The sequence below is a fragment of the Nelumbo nucifera genome, chromosome 5, assembly GCF_055504915.1.
Source record: "Nelumbo nucifera cultivar China Antique chromosome 5, China Antique-T2T, whole genome shotgun sequence".
Taxonomy (NCBI): Eukaryota; Viridiplantae; Streptophyta; class Magnoliopsida; order Proteales; family Nelumbonaceae; genus Nelumbo; species Nelumbo nucifera.
Genome location: NC_142653.1, coordinates 47142390 through 47165753, shown reverse-complemented (window position 1 = coordinate 47165753; position 23364 = coordinate 47142390). Strand labels below are relative to the sequence as shown.

Here is a 23364-nt window from a genome sequence, read left to right as displayed (position 1 = left end):
ACACAATGGCAGATCACTTGATCCGATTAGATATGAAATAGCTCAGGATCTTCCCAGAAGTAGTATTTGAGTTGATAAAAGAATCTGTCTTTCTCATTCTTAGACCACCCATCGGGAATTTTACCTATTTTTAAGTAATTGACAATATGAGCGTACCACGGGGGAGTGCTATGAAAGATAGCTAAGAGGTGCTCATTTGGGAAAGAATAGTCATGGATTGGCTCACTCTTTTCAATTTGAATTCGGGACAGATGATCAGCTACTACATTTTTAGAGCCTTTTTTATCCTGAATCTCAAGGTCAAATTCTTGCAAAAGAAGGATCCATCTGATGAGCCTACGTTTGGCCTCTTTCTTAGACAACAAATATCTTAAGGTCAAATTCTTGCAAAACTTTTCCAAAGCAAACACCACAACTAATAATTCTTTCTTGGTAGTGGTGTAATTCAATTGATCCCCAGATAGGGCCGCTAGCATAATATACTACCACAGGACATTTATTCACCATTTGTCCCAAAATTGCTCTGATGGCGTAGTCAGAGGCGTCACACATTATTTCAAAGGGCAACGACCAATCGGGAGGTTGAAGAATTGGGGCTTTGGTCTATGCCTCTTTCAGATAGTCGAAAGCCTTAAGACAAGCCTCGTCGAAATTAAACGGGACATCCTTGAATAAAAGATTGCATAGAGGCCTAGAGATCTTGGAAAAGTCCTCAATGAACCTATGATAAAAACCGGCATGTCTGAGGAATGAGCGGATTTGCTTGATAGAAGTAGGAGGTGGGAGCTTAGAGATTAGGTCAACTTTTGCCTTATCTACCTCGACCCCTCGTTCGGAAACTATGTGGCCTAAGACAATCCCCTCTTCTACCATTAAGTGACTTTTCTTCCAAATGAGTACCAAGTTTCATAAGTGTTTGAGACAAGTTTCAAAAGAATCCCCAAAGATAGAGAAATCATCCATATATATTTCCAGAAAGTCACCTACCATTTCCAAGAAAATTGCTATCATGCACCTCTAGAAGGTTGCTGGTGCATTACATAATCCAAACGGCATTCTTCGAAAGGCAAATGTTCCATATGGACAGGTGAAAGTAGTTTTCTCTTGGTCTTTAAGGTAAATGGCTACTTGGTTATACCCAGAATACCCAGCTAAGAAGCAGAAATATTTTTTCCTACAAGTTTTTCCAGAATCTAGTCAACAAAGGGCAAAGGGAAGTGGTCTTTTTTCTTGACTACGTTGAGTTTCCTAAAGTCGATTCATACTCGCCATCCCATGGTAAGTGGGGTAGGGATCATTTCACCTTGATCACTGGTGACCACGGTGAGTCCACCCTTCTGAGGCACCACTTGCGTAGGACTTACCCAACTGCTATCTGAAATTGGGTAGATAATACCCGCATCCAACCACTTGACTACTTCTTGCTTGACCACTTCTCTCATATTTGGGTTTAAATGCCTTTACATTTCCCTACTTGGTTTGGCACCCTCCTCTGTATAAATATGGTGCATACAAATGGATGGACTAATCCCTTTCAAGTCAGCCACCGACCAACTAATGGTACCCCTTTACTACTTTAAGACATTAATCAGTTTCTCTTCTTGTATAGGGGTTTGGTAATGTTTGGTTGGGTTCTAGAAACACATACTTAAGGGAGACTGGCAAGGGTTTTAATTCTAGTTGCGAAGGAGATTCAAGAGAAGGCATGGGTGGTTCATTCTTTAGCTCTAGGAGATGTTCAACAGTAGGCCAAGACTATAATGGGTGTGGAATCTTTGTTAAAACATTAGCTTCCTACATCGGGTCATCCGCTACGACCAGTCCGGTTTCTCCAGGGTTTACATTTATTACACATCAATCTTGTTCTGGGTAGGTAGAAGGACTTCCAAACTCATACAAATCTTCACACTTTTCTTCCCTTTGAAGAGTTGAGATTTCGTCAGCATTTTCTAAGTATGGGACATTAGAGGTTGTAAGATCTGGGTTTACAACTAGTTGATTAAGCATTAAATCATTTTCCCAGTGTAGATTAGCTTCCATAACTGAATTACTTTACTCTCTAATCTTAGGATTGATTGTTTCTAAGCTAAGATCAGCTGTTGGAGCTATAGAAATCTATCTTCAAGGGAATCGACTTAATAAGGCTGAACTGGTTGAGTCTAAGGGTAATCATTGTATTCATAGCGAGTTTGGGCTTTAAACCATTAAGAGTGCACATCTAGCAAGGTGGGTTCTTAGGCATGGGCCTAATAAGAAAAATTGGGCTAATTTTCCCACCCAGGGTTATATGGACTAAAGGATGGGTTTGCATTGGGTTGAAAAAGAATTTGTTAGCTACATGTACTTGCTCTATAATGACCGTTTGACATGGGTTCATAGCAGGGCATTGACTAACATGAGGGGCCGGGCTTGCACAGATGGAACATGTTGGGCAGGATGACAAGGTTGGGAATGGGCTAAATTGTTAATGACATGCAAGGACTTGGTCAAGTCTTTGGGCCATCTCGTTAATCTTGCCCACTTGTCGAGACACATGGTTCCAAGGTATATGTGGCTTAGGTTGGAAGTAGTTTCTCATTACAAACTCCGGCCATTGAATTTTTTTTATTTTCTCTTTTCTTTGAAATTTGAAATTTAAATTTTTGAAATTTAATTTCAAATTCAGATTTTGAAATTTAAATTCATGCAAGCAAGTAAGTCAAACACACGACCTAGGGATGACCTAGAGTTTCCTAAACTAGTGGTCCAACCAATGTGAATCCTCTTAGGTTCACTTGGAATTACACCACTTCCTTTGGTTAGCCAGGTAAGAGGTGGGGATGTGGGAGGCTCCCCTTGCTCTCGCAAGGACCTAATTAAGTAACCACAAGACCCGCTTGGGTTTAACCATTTAACTTTTCCTTAGACACCAAACGCCGGTTATGGCAAGTAATTACAAGCTTCCCTAAAATTCAGCACACCTTTGAGCCAAATGTGAGGCTCCCTAAAGGATCTTGTTATCCAAATTTTAAATTAGGGTTTAGGGTGAACTATACATGAAGGATGGTGATTTTTGGGCCAAGGAAGGGTGATGAAATCCCCACCTTATCTTATTTAAATTGTATTGCCCTTAAATGGATTAATGAAAAGAAAACAACAAACAAAATGAATGCAACTAATTATATTGCATGAACAAGTATTCCTAATATTCAATTCAGCAATATAAAATAAAATAACAAAGCCAAACTAATTAAACAAAAGGAGCAATTAAAATAAAAAAATAAAAACCCAACACATTCACAACTAACAAGATAACTTCAACAATTAAATAACCCTATATGATGCATGCTCTAGAACATATCAAACTCTAAATGTTGGAATGCAATTGCAAAACTTTTAAAATATTAATTTTTTTATTTTTTACTTATTTTATTATTTTTTCTGAAATTTGAAATTCAAATACAAAATCAAATTCAGATTCAAATTAAAATTAAAATTTAAATTCATATTTGAAATTTAAACTCAAATTCATAATTTTTAATAATTTCCTATTTAACAATTAATTATTCAATTAAATAAATAAAAAAGGAAATTAAATAAATCAACAAATAATTATTGCAAATAGAAAATAAAATAATTAATTATGCTAAAAAATTAACAACTACCAAAATAAATTCCAACAAAAAATAGCTACTCAAAAGATTAAACCAAAAATATAGAAAAAGAAGATTATGCAAAAAAAAAATAAAATAAAATAATTTTATATTCTTTTGAAAAAAATGATCCTAACAAAACAAAAATTCGTTCAAGAAATTATATGGAAAGAAAAAATAGATCTATAAAAATGACAGAATTAATACTAAAAAATAAATCAGATCTAAAAAAAGTTAATTAAAAATTCAAAAATCACTATTCTACCAAAAAAACAGTTCAAAAATAAAAATAAGAAAATAAAAAATAAATTGGAATGACTACACTTGAAACGCAATCTGGTTTCTCTTCTCTTCTCTTTTCTTCCATAGTCTGGCAATGCTCCAATACCCTACCTTTCATTATTACGTCCTACAAAATCAAAGAGAAACAGGAATTAAACCGAGATTACAGATCAAGTAATCAAACGAAAATAAAAAAAAAAATAATGAAACAGATCTAAACAAAGCAAATAAAAATTTTTCTCCATTGCTTCCTCGACAACGGTGCCAAAAACTTGGTGTGTCCGAAAGTGTGTCGTTAAGTACTTCGGAACACAAGTTTTAATATTTATAAATTTTTCCATTTCTTATAACAATTACAAATGTAGTAAATTGTGAGAATGGGTCGTATCCACAAGGAAACAAGGGAAAAATCGCTATGAACTTTAATCTGGATAGAAGAACACAAAGGGAAGTTGTAGAATCACAAACTTTTAATTAATTAAATTGGAATTCATTAAAAACAAAATTTGAACACTACTAAAAGTGAAAAGTGCATAAAAATTAATAAATAACAGAAATAAATAAATAAAAGAAACTAATTTAAAAGTCTATAATCCAATCAGAGGTAGTAGTCTCCAAATCTCTCCTTTGACCCTCAAACTTCTGAAGCTAAGCCTTCCGTCTTACCTGGCCGAAATCCAGATCTGTAGAAAAGAAAATGAAAATTAAACTGAATGAAAGTAAATTGCAGAAAAGAAAAAAAAATGGAACAGGAAATGAAAGAACATAAATTAAAATGAAAGCTAGTGTAAATTGGTTGGGATCTGAATCTAGAGGTGGTAGTAATGGCTTAGGCGAACTGCAAGAAGCAACCCCTCTTGCCTGGGCGTCCTCCCCTTCCTCTACCCTTGAACTTCTCAAGATCAGCCTTCCGTCTTACCTGGGGGTAGAATCCAACCCCTTCTCTGGAGCCATTACGTCCTTTGTATAGAGAAGGGTGGAAACAACTGGGATTAGAGAGAAACAGGGAGGCGGTACTTGTGTTTTAGCAAAGATGTGGATGCCCTAGGGTTTCTAATGGAGGGTTAGGATGGTTCTAAGGTGATCCTAAGGCTGAGAAGAAAAGGAGAGGGTGCCCAATATTATGTAGGGCTGAGATTTGGGCACCCAGAAATGGGTGGTGGAGATTAAGACGCCTAGGGCTGAAAAGTGGAGATTAAAAGGAATGGGTGACGCCCTAAAGTGGATGGCTTAGATAAAGAATAGAATGGAGGGATGAGATCTAATGGTTAAGGCTGAATGGTGAGGATGTGGTGCCCTAGGGATAGAAAGCTAAAAAGAGAGTGCCCTATAATGAATGGTAGAGATTAGAAGGGATGGAAGGTAGAGATTGAGTAGCTAGGGGTGGCTATGGCTTGTTAAGGATGAAAAGAATGAATTAGAAGGCACCCTAGGGTTTGCTAAGGAGAGGAGAGCATGTTAATACAGTAGGAGGGGCATTATTCTATGTTTAGTAGATAGGAGGCGCCCTCCTGTGCTCAGTTTTTCATAAAAACACCACTTCTCTCAGCTGGTCTTCACACCAGCTTCCCAAATACTGCATTTCAACCATGAAACTTCTCAAGTTTTCCACGAGATTTGCCTAAAGACCCTCAGAGGTCACAATATTGAAATTAACTAGGAAAAGGGACATTTTGATTATTCTAAGTTCTAAAATAACCCTAAAACGATGCCCTTAAGGTATCTGAAGGGATGAGAGATCCATCCCATGGACGCCCAAAGATTGCGGAATGAGGGGCGAATTTCAAAAAATTTTTCTCTCCCTTCAACTGGGAATCATATTCCCTATTTAGAAAATCATATTTTCAAGGATCATTCTTGAACCTTAAACTGAACCAGATTTGAACCAAAAGGAGTATGAGAGAATTATACCTGATACGGAGAAGTAGAATCTCCCAACGAAGGTGTTCACGCCCAAGGAAGGATCTAAAGACTGCTCCCATTGAAGATGACACAGTGCAGGTGGAGCAGAATCAACAGTGTTCTACTCCAAGAACTTTGTCCTTCGCAAGAATCAACAAGATGGTACGTGAGCACAGCTTCCTTTCAATCCTTTCTCAAAGAACTGATGTCAAGATCCAATCTTGACTTCTCCCACAACTGGAGATCGAACTGGCAAACAGGGCAGCAAGAACAGGGAGGCGGCAAGAGAGTATTCGTAGGGAGCAGAATTCTCTCTTTCTTGATTTCAGCACTAGAGAAAATCTGTTGTGTGTCTTTAAAGGCTGCCGCCCCCTTCTTCTTTTATAATCTTAAAGGGATCAGCTCCTAATCAGATTAGGAATTGCTAATCCAAATCATATTTGGGTTAGAAGTTCCTTTAAGTGATAAGAGATAATCCTTATCTTATTTGGAGATCAGATCAGCCATCTCCTAATCTAATTAGGAGGTTTCCAGATCTAAATCTCATTTAGATCTTGGACTCTCTAAGTGGATAGGGTCTAAGTCCAATCCTATTAGCTGATCCACTTCAGAATTCGCCCCTTTATTAACTAAATAAACAACCCAGTTTGAAATGGGCTTTAGGCTCATTAAGCTTATGTGCTCACTTAACCTTCCTAACTGCTGCCCAGTTGGGCTTCCTTGTATGGCGTGGGACCCAACCATTGATCTACACATCAGCCACATGGGTTCGGCCCAGCCTTTGTTACAAGGCCTGGCCGAATACACTGTTAAAGACAGTGCACCCCCTGAAACACATCGAATGGGCTCTATGGGCCCAACACTTACCCCAAGTGGTCCCTGGGCCAAGCCACCTTGTAACACCCAGGGATTGTGGGCAGATGCAAGATTAGCCCATCAGGTATTATCCTCAATGGTCTTACACTTAACCTCTCAGCCCATAATGATCATACACTGCCCGACAAGAGAGGACCTCTCCCTCGGCTGCAAGGAACAGTGTTGCACTCTCCACTCATATGGATCCCGGGAATTAAAACCTTCTTGCAAACATTTTAAAAACCATAATATATATACTTTTATATCTCATACAAAATATACTTTGCAAAACAAATCTCAACGGTTGAAATCGGCTGCCGGCAGTCTTGGTTTCCATCAGTGAGAGTGCATCCCCGATCATTACCTTTGTTCGACAAAGGGGCTGATCCTGTCACTATGATCACCCACTCAGATGAATTTTCGGATTGTCCCAACATACCCAGGTTTTGACCCTTGCTAAGGATCTCACTGATTGGTATATCAAAGATAGCCCAATCCGACACCTAGTGCAGTATCATAATCGAGTCTAGGGGTCGGGTGTAACTTTTCAGTTTTGCCCATCAATCTCCAAGGTCCAGGGCAATACTGGAAATCTGGTCCAGTTCATAGATTCAATTAATCCCACACTGTATGTGCCTAGGGTCTCACCCTGGCAGCTGAGACAGGCCACCCCAACCGACTTGGTGGCACCATAGTGTCAGCCTTGTCAGAATAGGTCTCCCCAGACCGACTCACTGGCTGTGAACATTCTAAACTAACACGAGTCTCATTAAGTGTCCAGTTTAAGGGTATTACATAGAAACATACCAAGGGAACATGAATCAAATATGCATCTTTATTCATTTACAATAAACTCATAAAGTACATCATTCTGATTGAAGCTAAGGGCATACAAAACTGTCTAACAGTATCAAAATACAGAGTTATCCGTTCGTAGCTGACTAGGCGAACATGTCAGTGTGATCTCTCAGTAGTTGTATTAGCTCTTTCCAAAGGTGATTGCCTAGGAGAGAGTCAACTTGGACCATTTTCTCATGGTCTTCTTCATTGAGCGACACCTAGATGAGGTCTTCTATAGGTTGATCACATTGCGTCCTAACCTCATCTCGCAAATCGTAAGTCTCAGCTATCAGTGTTTTCGTGGCTTGGTGTGGTCCTCGGGAAGAGGTCAGTTAGCAATGTCGTGCTATCCTCTGGTTCCCACATGCGACTCCCATGCCGTATTGGGTTGGGAACTTTATGGCGAGAAAGAAGGTGGAGATGGAGGCCTGTAGAGCATTGGGGGTTGCCCTGCCAAAGATGGCATTATAAGAGGATGGACAACAAGCCACAATGAAATCCACCATGGTCATCGCTGTGATGTTACCATCTCCTATCAACAAGGGAAGTGTTATCCTCCTTGTCGATGCCAAGCTTATCGAATGCTTCTTCAAAAAGGACGTCCGCCGAGCTACCTGTGTCGACTAGGATACGGCATACTTTGAAGTTGGCTATCTCGGCAGTGATTACTAGCGCATCGTTGTGTGGAATCTACACTCCTCGAAGGTTGTCTTTTGTGAATGTAATCGGATCATCTTGCCTCTTCTTTTGTTCACAATGGTCGACCTCGCACAACGTGATGTTGCAGATCTGCATGAGAACTTCAGACTACGGTATACTTAACAACGTGAAGTTCCAAAAGGTTGGCGGAGGTGTTTGAGCTCTATGGTCGGGCCGTCAATCTTACCTCTTATGGTCCCAGTCCGACCTTTTTGACTTTCGTTCGTCTGTGTCCCTCTTCTTCTTATCAGACTTCTCTTCTTCTTCCCTCAGTTGAGCCTGGACTTCTTCCATGGTAATGTATTTCTGAGCATGCTTCATCAGCGCGACTATGGTCTACAGAGGGGTTTTGGAGATGGGGAAGTTGAAGGGCAAAGGGCAAAGTCCATGCTGAATAGCAGTGACTGCTACTGATTGGTTCAGGTTGCAGACTTGTAATGCTTCGGAATTGAACCTTGCCAAATAGTCTCCAAGAGATTTCCCTTTCCTCTGCCACACCTGCATGAGGCTAGCCGAAGTTTTCCAATGCTTCTGGCTGGCTGTGAACTGCATCCAGAATTGGGTCTCCAGCCATTCCCATGACGCAATGGAGCACAACGGAAGGGATGAGAACCATGTAAGTGTCGGGCTTTTGAGAGTAGCTACCAGTGCCTTGCACATCAAGGCTTCTAACGCCCCATGGAGCATCATTTAGGCCTTAAGTGCGTCGATGTGGTCGGAAGAGTCTGTTTTCCCATCATATCTATCGAATTGCGGGGCGCGCCACCACGCGGAAGTCACCTCATCCACGATCTCTTCGGTAAATAGTGGTTCTCGAGTAAGATGAGCAGTTGGTTCCACTGGCTGATCTACGACTCATGCCATGCTCCTCTAGACTTGGCTTCACTCCAACTCCTTTAAGTGCTTTCAGAGTTCCTGGATTTTGACATACCTATGGTTCGGAGCTGTGGTGTGCATTGTCCCTTCTCTCTTAGGATGCACAAGGTAGTCTTTCATAGAGCTAGGTTCAGCAACGGATACCACGCGAGGCGGTGTCCGTCTACCAAGCCTTACTTTGGTGGGCTACCAGGTTCATGAGTGCGGACAGAGAGGGCAGACTTTCTTGTTGTGTCCTGCTTTTCCTGTTTGGACCGTGCTATCCCCTTGTTAGCCTGGTGTGCTTTGTTGTCCTTAGGATGAGGATCATCCTTCGTGTGCATCAGGGTGTGAGGCGGGGCAGCCTTGTTGGGTGGTGCTGCGGGTCCTAGGATCTACATCATCTTGAAAATCTTGTCGACCTTCTCCTGCATTGCCTGGAATTGCACGGGGTCAACTGTGGCCGGGTGTTGCTGAGCTTCTTGGGGTGGAGGACTGCGGTGGCAAGATTCCCGAGATGGGGATCGGCTTGTTAATTGCTCATAATGATTTCTTGGCATCTTAATCGTTTTCTTGATTGCATGGAGAGAGATTTCGGGAAGGCTTTTTGTGCATTTCTATAGATGACGCCATTCTGATGCTACTCGATCAGAATCCATTTTTAAGTGATAAGATTACAAAAAACAAAAAGGTTAGAATCCATTTTATTTTGGGTTTGAGGATTTACTATTGCATTTCACATATTCTTGGAAATGCTAAATTACATTCACACTTTTTCAAATTATAAGTTAAAAACTGGAATAAACAAACAACAATGCATGAACAGGTGTAAATAGCATTCACATGTTCATTACATTTCTTTCAAGCCAAACACAACCTTACTTAATTTTCTTTTTATTGTGAATATTTTGTTAAATTGCTCCACTCTTTCTCAAAAGTACGTAGCTTTTTTGGGAGTATGCTTTGGTTGTGAAAGCCTTGTTGAATTGCTCTAGCGATTCTCAAGAATGACTTTGCTGAGGAAGAAGTGAAAGCAATGATATACATGGGATTTTACAAATAATTTAAGTGAAAGAGTAAGATGGTCTCATAAAATAATGTAAAGGTAATTCGATATTTTAGAGATATTTAAAACACACATAAAACAGCAACTTGAAAATATTGTTTAAAGTTAATTGACAAAATGCTAAAAAAAGGAAAAAATATTGGATCTGAAATTTCAGGGTGATCTTTGTTAGAAATGAAAGCTCAATGAGCTAAGGCAAAATGTTGGTGTGAGGAGGGCCTTATGATGAAGAGATCCAAATTCATTTTACATGCATAAAGCAGATCAGAAATAATTTTATACACGCCCTTGTTCGTAACTCATCCAAACTTAGAATCAAAATATCCTCAAGGGAGTTATTTAGAAATTAGAATATGTGAAATTATGACTGGATATAAAATCTTTGAACCAAACGAAAATGGCAGCCCCCTTCTAATTTAACATCAATCCACGGAAAGGACTGAGTCCATCCTTATAAATCTTAACTCTACCCTAGGGGTGGACCCACCGAACTATAAAAACTCATAAAAAATGACTTTGAAATCAGATTACCCTTTACCCAGCTCCTTCCATACGCCAAGTTATAAATGTGACGTGAAGACTTATTAATAGATTGACTTTTAATTCTTTCATTTTTTTCTATCCTCATTTGTCTTTCTAGTGGACAGAAAGCGAGAGGAAGAGTAGACGAGACATGGTTTTAGACGTAGATAGAGCAACCACCAGGTGTCTTGTCGCTTTGAGGAGATTATATCAAATGTACGAGACAGAAGCATGGACAGAGATTTTTCTGTTAGAATCGTCAATTTTAATTAAAACTCTTGTTTCGGTTTTGAAGGAAAAGTGTGTGCCACAGCTGCACAGCACACCTTAGATCGATCGATCTCACGGCACATCTTAGCCATACATCTTGTATATATTATACATGCATGCTTGTATTTATTATATATGTAAAGATGTTCTCAATACAGGGTGGGATGTGATGTTAAGGTCGGTGTGAAGCATATTCTGTAAAGAGCAGATTCCAATTCAGAAAACTGTAAGAAAAGTTCATTTTTTCTTACTTTTTCCTTCAAACAAAACACAGCCATAGCCTTAATGTTCACATAGAAATATAGATTGTAAATTATTATACTTAATTTCATAAGGTTTCAAAAGTAGCTTAGTTTATTAGATTCCTATCTTTGGCCAATATGGTTGAACCATTTGGGTCAATGAGAATTGGTGATGGTGACTAGTTAGCAATATAATTGTACAAAATATAATATTTAGAGAAATTACCTAAAACTCACCATGAGTTTTCAACATTTCTCTTAAATTCATCACATCTTTTCAAAATATCTAAAACTCATCACAACTTTTTCAGTTTTCAATTAGATTGTTTTTTTTCGCATTTTTAGTGTTTTTTTATAATTTCCAATGTTTTTTATAATTTCTTTTTTTTTTACATTTTTCTATTTTCTACAATCTATAAATTTTTCTATATTTTTTTATTTATTTACAATTTGTGTGTTTTTATATAATTTTTGGTGTCTTTTCTACAATTTTTATTTTCTGATTTTGTTTTTCAATTTCTATAGTTTCTATGATTTGAAAATAATTTTTTATTTTGTTTGTAATCTCTATAATATTTTATATTTTTTGTAATTTCTATGTTTTTATGTATTTTATATTTGAAAATATTTTTTGAACATTTTCCTTTTTTCATGTCTAAATATTAAAATGGTAATATATCTACACCCTTTAATTTATTTTGTATATATTTTGTATTTTTCTATGAAGATTAATTAAATTATTAATATATTAACACCCGTTAGTCTGTTTAATGTCAAGTCAATGACATAGTGGGTTTTAAACATTTTGAAAAGTTGTGGTGAGTTAAAGAGAAATGTTAAAAACTCATTGTGAATTTTAGACAATTTACCTATATTAAAATAGAATTGCCGAGTTGGATTAAGTGTTTCTTGTTTTCCGTGATTTGTTGTTTTCAATTTGTACATTCATTTATTCATGACATATTGACATCCCGTGGATCAGCAAATCATTCGAACCAGACCGATTAAGGGTTAAACCGTCACCAACAAGCTTAAAAGGCACAAAATTTTTGAGTCCGGTCTACTGCAAACTCCAATACGCCAGCACTAATACAATAATATCTTTGCTTTTTCAGTCAAAATAGAAAGGTACTTCCATTTGTCCTATAGCTATAGGATTGAAAACTTAGTTTAACGTTAGTGAATTGGAAAATATGTTTAGTTCAATTCATTGACTTGTGAATTGAAAATGATGGAGAGAGTGATTAACTTAGTTGACATGCTAATTAATTAAATTGTGACCTGACCATAATAAGCGTGGATCAACACTTGTATATATATGTTAATAGTGGAATTCATGTCTCGTTATGATTTCCGGTATAGCAGCGTTCTGTTCTTCCCAGTTCTCACCACACCAGGACCCATATATCTTATGGCCATGCTTTGGTCCATGTTACTTCACCTAATCCTACTACTGTTGCTGATCATGACGACGGAAGAAGCAAAAGCAGCAGCGTCTTCAAAATTGTCTCTGACAAAACCCGGCTGTCAGGAGAAATGTGGGAACCTCAGCATCCCATACCCGTTTGGCATCGGCGATGATCCCAAGTGTTTTCTGAATAAATATTTTCAGTTTTTCTGCAACACCACTAATGGTGATCCCCAGCTGATGATGTATTCCGATTCCGATGTTAAACCAATTTTTAACATATCTCTGCATGGGCAACTGGCGACCACCATGTTCGCGGCTTTCAAATGTTACGCAGGGGAGGAGAAAGACTTGGTGGGGAACAACTATCAATGGGAACTTCCAGAATCATACATGCTGTCGGACACCAGAAACAGATTCATAACTGTCGGTTGCGACACCTCTGGAACTTTGTATGACTACAATGGCGAGGCATTCTACGTGGCTTACAGTTCAGGTTGCTTGAATGATACGAAAGAGACTTTGTTATCATGCGACGATGGCCTTAGATGCTGCCAGACCACCATACCCAAGGGCATCACTGGTTTTTATATTACCACAGGAAGCCTTTACAACTTCTCCTATACATGGAATATCAGCAGATGCGGATATGCCTTTCTGTGTGACAAGGATTAGATGGCCTCACAAGTTTCACGCCTTTGGAGCATGAGAAACGAAATGAAATATCTCGAAAATGTTGGCATCCAAACTCCAATAATACTGGATTGGGCAATTCGAAACAAGACTTGCAAGGGCGCAGGAGGAATGGAAGATAATGTCTGTGGTAACAACACCTATTGCACTAATTCCACAAATGGTCCTGGATATCTTTGTCACTGTTTGGAAGGTTACCAAGGGAATCCTTATCTCCCTGATGGATGCCAAGGTATGAATTATACTCTAGCTAATAATTCTCTTTTCCTTTAAGCTATGTTTGGTTTGAAGGAAAAGATAGGGAAAGGAAAGGAAAGGTACGGAGACCTTTAGTATAGGTTTCCTTGTTTTTCCCTTCCTTTACCTATCTTTTAAACGAAACATAGCCTAAATGGAAAGATAGGGTATTGGGATCAAATTACATTACCTCTTTTTCCGTCAAGCATATCACGACCTTAATTCTTTACTACATATTTTAACATGGAGCAATCATTCTGCCAATCCGAACCATTTGTAGAGCATGTGATTTCTCTGCATCTTAGGATTCCAACAGATTGCGAAATTCTTGTATTGGAGTTAAATAATTGGTCTAATGAATTTTCAGTTATGGGAAAATTTCCTATTAGTATCTTGTACCTTTGATCTAGTCAAACTTTAAAATGGGATAATTCAGCACCCAAACTTTCAAAACCAGACAATTCAGTACTTGCGATTAATCAGTCATTAATCAACATCTAATTTTCTTTATGAACCATCCAAATGTTGGAAAAAAAATGAATGGTCTCAAATACTTGTCTATTCTATTAAAAAACGTTTGGGTCACCAGAATGCCCATTAAAATATGACCCCAACTTTTTTGAATAAAGAGAAAATGATTTGGAACTATTCAATTTTTGTCAATATTTGGATGGATAATAAAGAAAATTAGATGATACTCAAAGACATTTATTTCATTTCAAAATGCTATTTAAAGGCCAGTTAATTATAAGTACTAAATTGATACATTTTGAATGTTTAAGTACTGAATTGTCACATTTTAAAATTAGGGAACTAAAATGACACTAAGCCCAAAATATAGAGTACTAATAATTAAGAATTTTCCCTTTTCTTGTTTTATCTCAATATGTGAAGAAACAACTGAAATATTGTTTTGTATGCCTAGTATCCGACTGGTCAATTGCAAACAAGACATGTGAGAAAGGAAGCATGAATTATGCATGCGGGAGTAACACTTACTGCTATGTCTCCAATAACAGCCCTGGATATAATTGTCATTGTATGTAAGGTTATCATGGGAATCCTTATCTCCCCGATGGATGCCAAGGTATGACTTCTTCACTCTTTTATGAATTTTGCCTGAAATTTCACACCACCTTGGCTATGTCTGTCCAATATGAACCATCTGATACAGGGTATCTATAAATCAACCTTGCCTTCATTCCTACCGTTTTCATGGGTTCTTTTATTTCTACTGTATTTTATTTTCATTATTTATATTTTCTATTTAGAAGCTTTGTTCATTAAGATGTGATTAATGGAATCTTCATCGAGCACATTTTGTCAGTGACCTATCCCGTAATGATTTTACGGTAATTAAACGTGATTGTTGTTTGTTTCACCTCGTCTATCTGTTTTACTGCAATAAACTGACGATGATAACAGCAATCTTGATATCGCCGGATACAAGACCTGGTTGCCAAAACAAATGTGGGAATGTTCCTACCTGTTACAAAAATGATGACTTCATGTTATTTTGCAACACTGATACTCATCCTCCAAAATTGACGATTTATGGCCATCGTTATTATAGGCATAGCATTCTGAATATATCACTTGAAGGCCAATTGACGGCCTCCATTATGGGAGCTGTCCAATGTTACATGGGGGCAAGCGAAGACTTGCAAGTCTATAGTATTAGATATAATTTTTCAAAGAGATACAAGCTCTCCGACACCAGAAACAGATTGGTGACTGTCGGTTGCGACACATATAACCATTTGTATGACTACAATGGCGAGGTCTTTTACGTCGGCTGCTCCTCAGAATGCTTGAACGATACTAAAGTGACAGGTTTATCATGTGGGCGGGGCCTTGGATGCTGTGAGACCACTATACCCAAGGGTATCACTGATTTTCATTTATACATTCAAAACGATCACAACTTCTCCTACACATGGAATATCAATAGATGCGGGTTTGCCTTTCTGTGCGACAAGGATTTGATGGCCTCACAAGTTTCACACCTCTGGAGTATAAGAAACAACGTCTCATATCTCCTAAACGTTGGGATCCAAACTCCAATAATACTCGACTGGGCCATCGGATACAAGAGTTGCGAGGAAGCTCAAAGAAGCGAGGGGATACCTGGTTATGCCTGCGGGAACAATACCTATTGCACCAACTCCACAAATGGCCTTGGATATCTTTGCCATTGTTTGGGAGGGTACCAAGGGAATCCTTATCTTCCAAGCGGATGCCAAGGTTTGCAACCCAAATGTATATTTGTTGATTTGGAATATATGGTAGAAAATTCTATGCTTACAAATCCTTAGATATAAGTGATAAAAATAGTTGAAATTTTGGAAAAGCACTTTAAACCATTTTCTCGAATACCCTTCCCTATCTTACTTTCCAAAACCAAAAGTAGCCAAAGCAACTCTTGCTTAGTTTCTAGGATGTTAAGGGATAAAATGGAATTTTCTTGGATATTCTTCTCTTCCCATGTTTGGTTAATTTGTGGGATGCCGTGAGATGGGATGGGATGGGATGGGAAACTAGTGGGAAAGGTGGGGAAGCTGGTTTAACAGAAAAAACACTATTCTTGTAGTATTTTTAGGAGTTAATATTAGACACATGAACCATTAATAAATTATTAATTATTTTATAACATATAATGAAAATAGTTTAATTAAATTAAAAGAAATAATTGACAAAAATATTTATTCAATAAAAAATTTCAGAAATTAATTATTAATTAATAAAAATATATGAAAATTATTAATTAAGTCATAAATATTAATAATAATTTTTAAAGTACTAAAAATTAAATATTAATTAATTAATTATTAATAATAACTATTTAATAATTAACAATAGTATAGTCAATAGTTAAGTGATAAATTATGTAATTAATGAATAATGAAATAATTATTTTATTATTAATTTAATAAATAAATAAATAAATGTTAGTTAAAAAATAAATACTTTTAAAATATAAAAACTCTTTGTGAATTCATAATAAATATTAACTAAAAACTCAGATATTAATTCTTAACTTATAGTTAATTAACTAATTAATAATTGATAATTAAATATTAAGTAACAAATAAATTTACTAATTACCAAATTAATTAATTAATAATTATTATTTGGGTTGATTTTCACACTCTTTTCTCTTTTACAAGTAAATAATGTAATGTGAAAAACTTCCACCCATTTTCCCTTTCTCATCCCATCCCATCAAAATCTTCCCTCAAATCAAACACAGCCTAAAGATTTTCTTATGCTTAAAAGCTTTAAGGATAAAAAAGTAACGTAACGGATGTTCAGATTTGCTAGAAAGGATCACTAATGTGTCTGTTCTGATTGGCCATTAGTAGCCCATTACACATATTGTTTCCAGAGAAAAATCAAGTGGCTAACCTCAGGATAAGGTCTCTTTACATTGCAAGAAATGAATAATAACATTTGTTTGTTGGTGAATAGATCTGCTGCGAGCAAAAATTGTGAAGACGCTAACAGCATGGCATGGCATGGCCATACATCGGGAACATCATGTCTTGAATAAATGTTAGCACACTTTTTGTTTGCAGTAAATTTGGGCTCACCTATTGCAGCCGGGTTCTGCTGCAAATAAGCACAGCAACTGTTGTATGTATTTAGATATTTAGACCCAGTTTGGTAAGAATATAAATATAAATTTATATAATATAAATACATACAAAATAATATAAAATACAAAGTTTTGCATTCTACATTATTCCTGTGAAACTGAGTTAAATCCAAAAACAAAAACAAACAAAAAAACCACCACTAAAAATCTATGTTTTTTTTGGATACATAGCCCTTGACAGGTCAATTGCAAAGACATGTGAGAAAGGAACCATGAATTATGCATGCGGGAATAACACGGACTGCTCCATCTCCAGCAACAGCCCCGGATATATTTGCCAATGCATGAAAGGCTACCGTGGGAATCCTTATCTCCCTGATGGATGCCAAGGTATGGCTCGGTCCCAATTGGCTCGGTCCAATGTAATATTCAACTAAAGCAGTCATGAATATAGCATGGATGAGTGACTGACAGATGGCCACCTATACAGAGATGCTGGAAAATTCTAGAATAATTCCCCAGCTTAGAAAAGAGAGAAAACATATATGACCCATTTTCCAAATCGGTGGTTGATTTATGGTTAGTATTGGTTCTGAGGTGGTTGGTAAGATTTTTTATTATACCCTGAATTTTCATTTACATTAATGACCGGTCAGTGACAACTATTCCCTTAAACTTTCATTTGTGATAAAAGATTCCCTTTTAACTTTTACTTTGAAACAAATACTTCTGGCCATTAAGTCAAACAACGGAATGTGTTAAATTACAAAAATACTCATTAGAGATTTTGTTATTTTTTTCTTTACCCTTTTTTTTAAAATCTGATTTAAAAATATCTCCATTTTTTTGTAAGGTTATGTTTGGTTTGAAGGAAAATGCAGGGAAATGAAGGAAAGGGTAGAGAAACCTTTACAAATTAACCTAGTTTGTATAGGTATTCCTGTCTTTTCCTTCATTTTCCTACGTTTTCCTTCAAACCAAACATAACCTAAAAGAAACCAGTCAAAATAATAAGAGCCATTCTAGTGGTGTAGACAAACAAGTTTTGTTTTTTTTTTCATAACTCCCCAACCCCAGGTGCAGGTGGGATTTGATCCCAAACCTCTGCCCAGCAAGAGGCCTTACAACCAACCAGTCAGCACCGTGCATAGAGAAAAATAAAGTTGCTTTAAATTCTTGCTTCATTTCACTAAGAAAAATCTCTCTCTTCATCTTAAAATATAAAAGTTATCCACTCCTTTCTCTTAAAAATGAAGAAAAACCAAATGAAACCTTAAGGTTGTGTCTAGTTTGAAGGAAAAAGTATGGAAAGGGAAAGGTAGAGAAAGATTTACAAATCTTGTATAGGTTTTTCTATCTTTCCCTAAATTTTCCTTCAAACCAAACATAGCCTAAATGTATATCCATCAAAAAGAAACCCCTATGATTTCATTTGAACATTGAACCCAGTCAGAAATCTGGAAGAATCTACTAAAGTAATAGAGAGGAATTCAATATTATATTTAGAAAATTAATCAAATCATAAACTGTTCAAATAAATTAGAAAAGGTAGTTTGGGGATATAAAAATTTAAATAGTTCAATGAGAATCTTTTTTGAAGTTAATTGATGTAACTCTAAAGAAGGGGGCGTTTGTCACAAAGTGGAAGTTCAGGAGGGTCTTTGTCGCAAATGAATATTCGCCAGGGTAATTGTCACTAAACCCATAACCCATAGTAGAGTGGGCCTTTATAGCCCATGGAAGTTCAGAGGGATAATTGTCGCTGACCCATACTGTGGTGGTATTTATAATATACCTTCTTTCTGTGAATCCCTTGAACACCTTTTTTTTCTTTTATTTCATATAAACGTTTTTTAAGTTTACTTCTAAGAAAAGACGCATAAGCTCCCCAGAGCTGTTCCTACATCCCTACCCACAGCTGTGGATTTGGAATAATCTCTACTACACTGAAAAAAGCCACCGGAATTGATCCCAATTAATGTACATACAGCTGCCCATCTCAAGGTCTGATCATTCTATTTCATTCCGTACCGATTATAGTCATCTTTTGTTCAGAGCTTCGGAAACCAAACCATCGCCTCCACCATATCCCTGCTTTAACAAGGGTTCGCTTGAAATGAAAGAAATTGGAAAAACATTTTTATTTAATTTTTTAGCATCCCAACCGAGGTACAGGCACCCAAGTCTCTACAACGACCTGCAGAGACCCTACCAAGTACCAACCAACTTGCAGATTGAAAATACATTTTAATTGTTACAATTGACATACAATTAATGGTTTACGGTGCTTTTGCATGGGAACAGAAATGCCCACATCATTAGTGACAAGACCTGGCTGCCGAAACAAATGTGGGAATGTTAGCATCCCGTATCCCTTTGGTCTAGTTGGTGATGATTCAACCTGTTACAGAGATGAATTTAAGTTGTTTTGCAACACTGCCACTGATCCTCCTAATTTGACGATTTATGGCGATGGGCACTATGACCATAGCATTCTGAATATATCACTACAAGGCCAATTGACATTCTCACGGATGGCTACTACGTCCTGTCACATGGGAGAGAATCAAGACCTACAGGGGACCCCGTCAACCATCGATCTACCAAAAGCATACAGATTCTCCAACACCCGGAACAAATTCACGGCAATTGGTTGTAACACACTTGGCATCATGTCTGATTCCGATGACAAATACTTCCACATCGGCTGCATTTCATTTTGTCCTTATGCTACAGAAGTGAATGGGTCATCTTGTGATGGCATCGGATGCTGCCAGACGGCAATACCACATGATCTTGGTACATTTAATCTAAAACTTCAAACGTATAGTGATGACACCAGTTCCTCTTACACTTGGAATATCAGCAGATGCAGCTTTGCCTTTCTGTCTGACCAAGAATGGTTCCTTTCGAATGCATATAAACTGTGGGATTTAAGAAACAAGGTGGACACTCTTGTAAACAGTGAGTTCAAAACTACAATGATTGTTGATTGGGCAATTCGAAACATGACTTGCGATCAAGTGCAGAGGGGAAAGTTTGACTATGCGTGCGGGAAAAATACAGAATGTGCAAACTCCATTAATGGCCCAGGATACCTTTGCCATTGTAAGAAAGGCTTTCATGGGAACCCTTACCTCTCCGATGGTTGCCAAGGTAACTATTCTAAACTTTACCATTCTACTTTATTCTTTACGCTAAGATGAGATCAACATATGAGAAAAGGTAGTCTACTCCCGCACCATATCAATTATCTTCATTGTCTACTCCTTCCAAGCTTATAATTTTTATGATCACTTCTAATAGACACTTCAGTGGATTCAGGAAACTCTATAATTTGTTTCACATTTATCTATCACTTATATAAATTTGATTTTATGAGTGTAAGACTGTTTTTTAGTATAAGTTAAGGTAAATTAAATGAAAATAAAGAAAAGGAAGACAAGTACCAACCTTGTACAGGTTTCTATATCTTTCCCTTTTTCTCTCTACTTTTCCTTCAAGCCAAACACAGCCCAAGGGAGCCCAGAAAACCAACAAACACAAGCCGAAGACAAGAAAGAACCCCAACAGCTAGGGCAAGAGCTAGCGGACATAACCAATGCCCACACCCACGACAAGACAACCAAGATAACTTGAATAAAAGGCCTGGGTCTGACATACAACCCCCACCTGGCCCAAAACAAAAAAAGCACACAGAAAGGAATAAACCACCGAATCCAGGATAGAAGACAAAACATTTATGATGAAACATTTCGTCCCCTTCCCCTTTCTAAGTCTACCCCAGCATGTCTCGCGTACTGTTGCGGCTTTTGCTTCGATTATTGTAAATTTAAGAATTTAAAATAGTGATAATATCATTGAAATAATGAAAAAAAGCATTGCATTACTTGGTAGGAAAATTTTCATTATTAACCATTCCCTCCAAAGCAAATACATGCCATTAGTATTGTTTAATTGGTACTATATATTTTTATTATATGGTTTAATTAAAATGTGACTAATAAATTCATTAACCAATATTAACATGGGGTTTGAATAGTAATAATTAATAATGTTCTCTCCGAGATTTTCGGATTTGATGTGAAATTTATTTTATATGGAATACTTGACCTAATGCTTCATTTATTGTCTTCTTGCCAGACATAAATGAATGTGGAGATCCAAATAAATATCCTTGTATAGGGCGTTGCACTAATACAATTGGATCTTATCATTGCACTTGCCCGAAGGGGAGTTATGGTGATGGTAGGAAAGATGGCCAAGGTTGCAAGAGTAATGTTTTCCATATATTTAAGGTCATCCTAGGTAATGTTCTTGTCCTACTGCAATTTTAATCCAAGTGCTATAAACATATTTTCTTCATTCACATTCGTGCTGTATTCCTTTGAAAATTACAACATGACAATAAATATATTATAGGACTCCTCTACTTTCTATTAACTGTAATCTAATTCTATGCAGGTGTAAGCTTCAGCATCTTGTTTTTACTCATTTGTATCTCTTGGTTATACTTCATCATAAGGAAAAGAAAACTCATGAAATTAAAAGAGAAGTTCTTTGAGAAAAATGGTGGACTGTTTTTACAACAACAACTATCTTCAATTGGAGGTTCAAAACTCCTAAGGATCTTTTCAACTGAAGAATTAAAGTTGGCAACCCATAATTATAATGAAGAATTCATCATAGGCCGAGGTGGACAAGGTACGGTATACAAAGGCATTTTATCTGATCATCAAGTTGTTGCAATTAAAATGTCTAGAATGATGAATGAGAATCAGATTGAACAATTCATAAATGAGATTGTCATTCTTATTCAAATTAACCACCGAAACGTGGTAAAGCTCCTGGGGTGTTGTTTGGAGACTGAAGTACCATTATTAGTTTATGAATATGTCTCCAATGGAAACCTTTTTCAACACATTCAAAGAAACCATGACATCTTTCTTTCTTGGGAGGACCGGTTGAAGATTGCAACAGAAACTGCTGGGGCGCTTGCCTATCTACACTCTACAGTTTCTATACCAATCATTCGCAGAGATATCAAATCCACAAATATATTATTAGATGAAAATTTTACAACAAAAGTATCTGATTTTGGAGTTTCAAGATTACTTCCTGTGGATCAAAGCCAAATAACCACATTGGTTCAAGGGACCTTGGGGTATCTGGACCCAGAGTATTTTCACACAAGCCAGTTAACAGAGAAGAGTGATGTTTATAGATTTGGAGTCGTTCTTGTAGAGCTCTTAACAGGGAAGAAACCTCTTTCTTTTGAAAGATCACAAGAACAAAGAAACCTTTCTACATACTTCATTGCATCAATGAAAGAGAACCGTCTCTTTCAACTAATTGAAAGTCAACTTTGTACAGAGGAAAATACGAAGGAACTTCTTATAGTTGCTGAGCTTGCAAGAAGATGCCTCAATGTAAAAGGTGAAAAAAGGCCCACTATGAAAGAAGTTGCATTGGAACTACAAGGATTGAGGTTAGAAAAACACCCATGGATTCAACAAACAGAAGAAGAGAGTATGAACTTATTATCCAAGCACTCAGAACTCCATGTACCACAAGGACATTATGTTGGTGATACATCTGAGCAGTCTTCTTTGCAAAAAGATATGATATTTTCTATGAATTTCCCTCGTTGAAATGATCTAAGACATCCCTTAGGGTTCATGTTGTGTGTTTTCTAAGTTCATGGTATATGAAAATATTATGTTCTTATGTTTGTTGAATTGTAAACAATAAGATATATGAATAAATAGGTACATTTATTCTCATATTTTAAAATCAAAATACTCTTACACATTTAGCCCAACAAGTTATCCCAAATGCTGGACATGATCTTGGCCCTATTGATGAGATGTCACACAACCTTCCACTATTACAGTGCTCGTGAATAACCAGATATCCCCAAAACAACATTCAGTAATACAAGACATGGAAGAAGGCTCTAATTTTTTCTTGTATTAATTTGAAGAAGTGAATACTCTAGAGAAAGTCCAACGTGTGAAGGAAGTAAGAAGAATGTCAGCCTCATCATTGAATACGATGATAAATATGAAGTTCGATCGGGTATGAGGAAGAAGAAACATGTGTCCTTGACCACACCCGTTAACTTCATAAAGGTTGGCTCTACTTCGGGCAAATTCCTTGGCTGCTATATTGCTTGTGACCTTCTGTATTTCCTTGGCCAACCATAGAGGTTACATGTTGAGGATGACTTAAATCTTACCAAAGTTTGCCTTAATTTCTTGTTATAT

The 23364-nt window shown here is 37.0% G+C and overlaps 2 protein-coding genes across 3 annotated transcripts; both read left to right on the top strand.

Annotated features, from left to right (window-relative positions):
- The first annotated feature begins 12501 nt into the window (after nt 1-12501).
- On the top strand, nt 12502-13248 carry LOC148791527 (wall-associated receptor kinase 2-like). Its single transcript, XM_088888213.1, has one exon. The coding sequence runs from the start codon at nt 12502-12504 to the stop codon at nt 13246-13248; it is 747 nt and encodes a 248-aa protein (XP_088744339.1).
- On the top strand, nt 12533-22885 carry LOC148791526 (wall-associated receptor kinase 5-like). Of its 2 annotated transcripts, XM_088887328.1 has the most exons (7): nt 12533-13498; nt 14429-14590; nt 15077-15747; nt 17330-17488; nt 19403-20254; nt 21242-21406; nt 21563-22885. In XM_088887328.1, exons 2-7 carry the CDS (start codon nt 14583-14585, stop codon nt 22747-22749), a joined length of 3042 nt encoding a protein of 1013 aa, XP_088743454.1. In that variant the 5' UTR covers nt 12533-13498; nt 14429-14582; the 3' UTR covers nt 22750-22885. The 2 variants fall into 2 exon arrangements, with proteins under 2 accessions (XP_088743454.1, XP_088743453.1); XM_088887327.1 differs by having other exon boundaries at nt 14429-15747.
- The last annotated feature ends 479 nt before the right edge of the window (nt 22886-23364 follow it).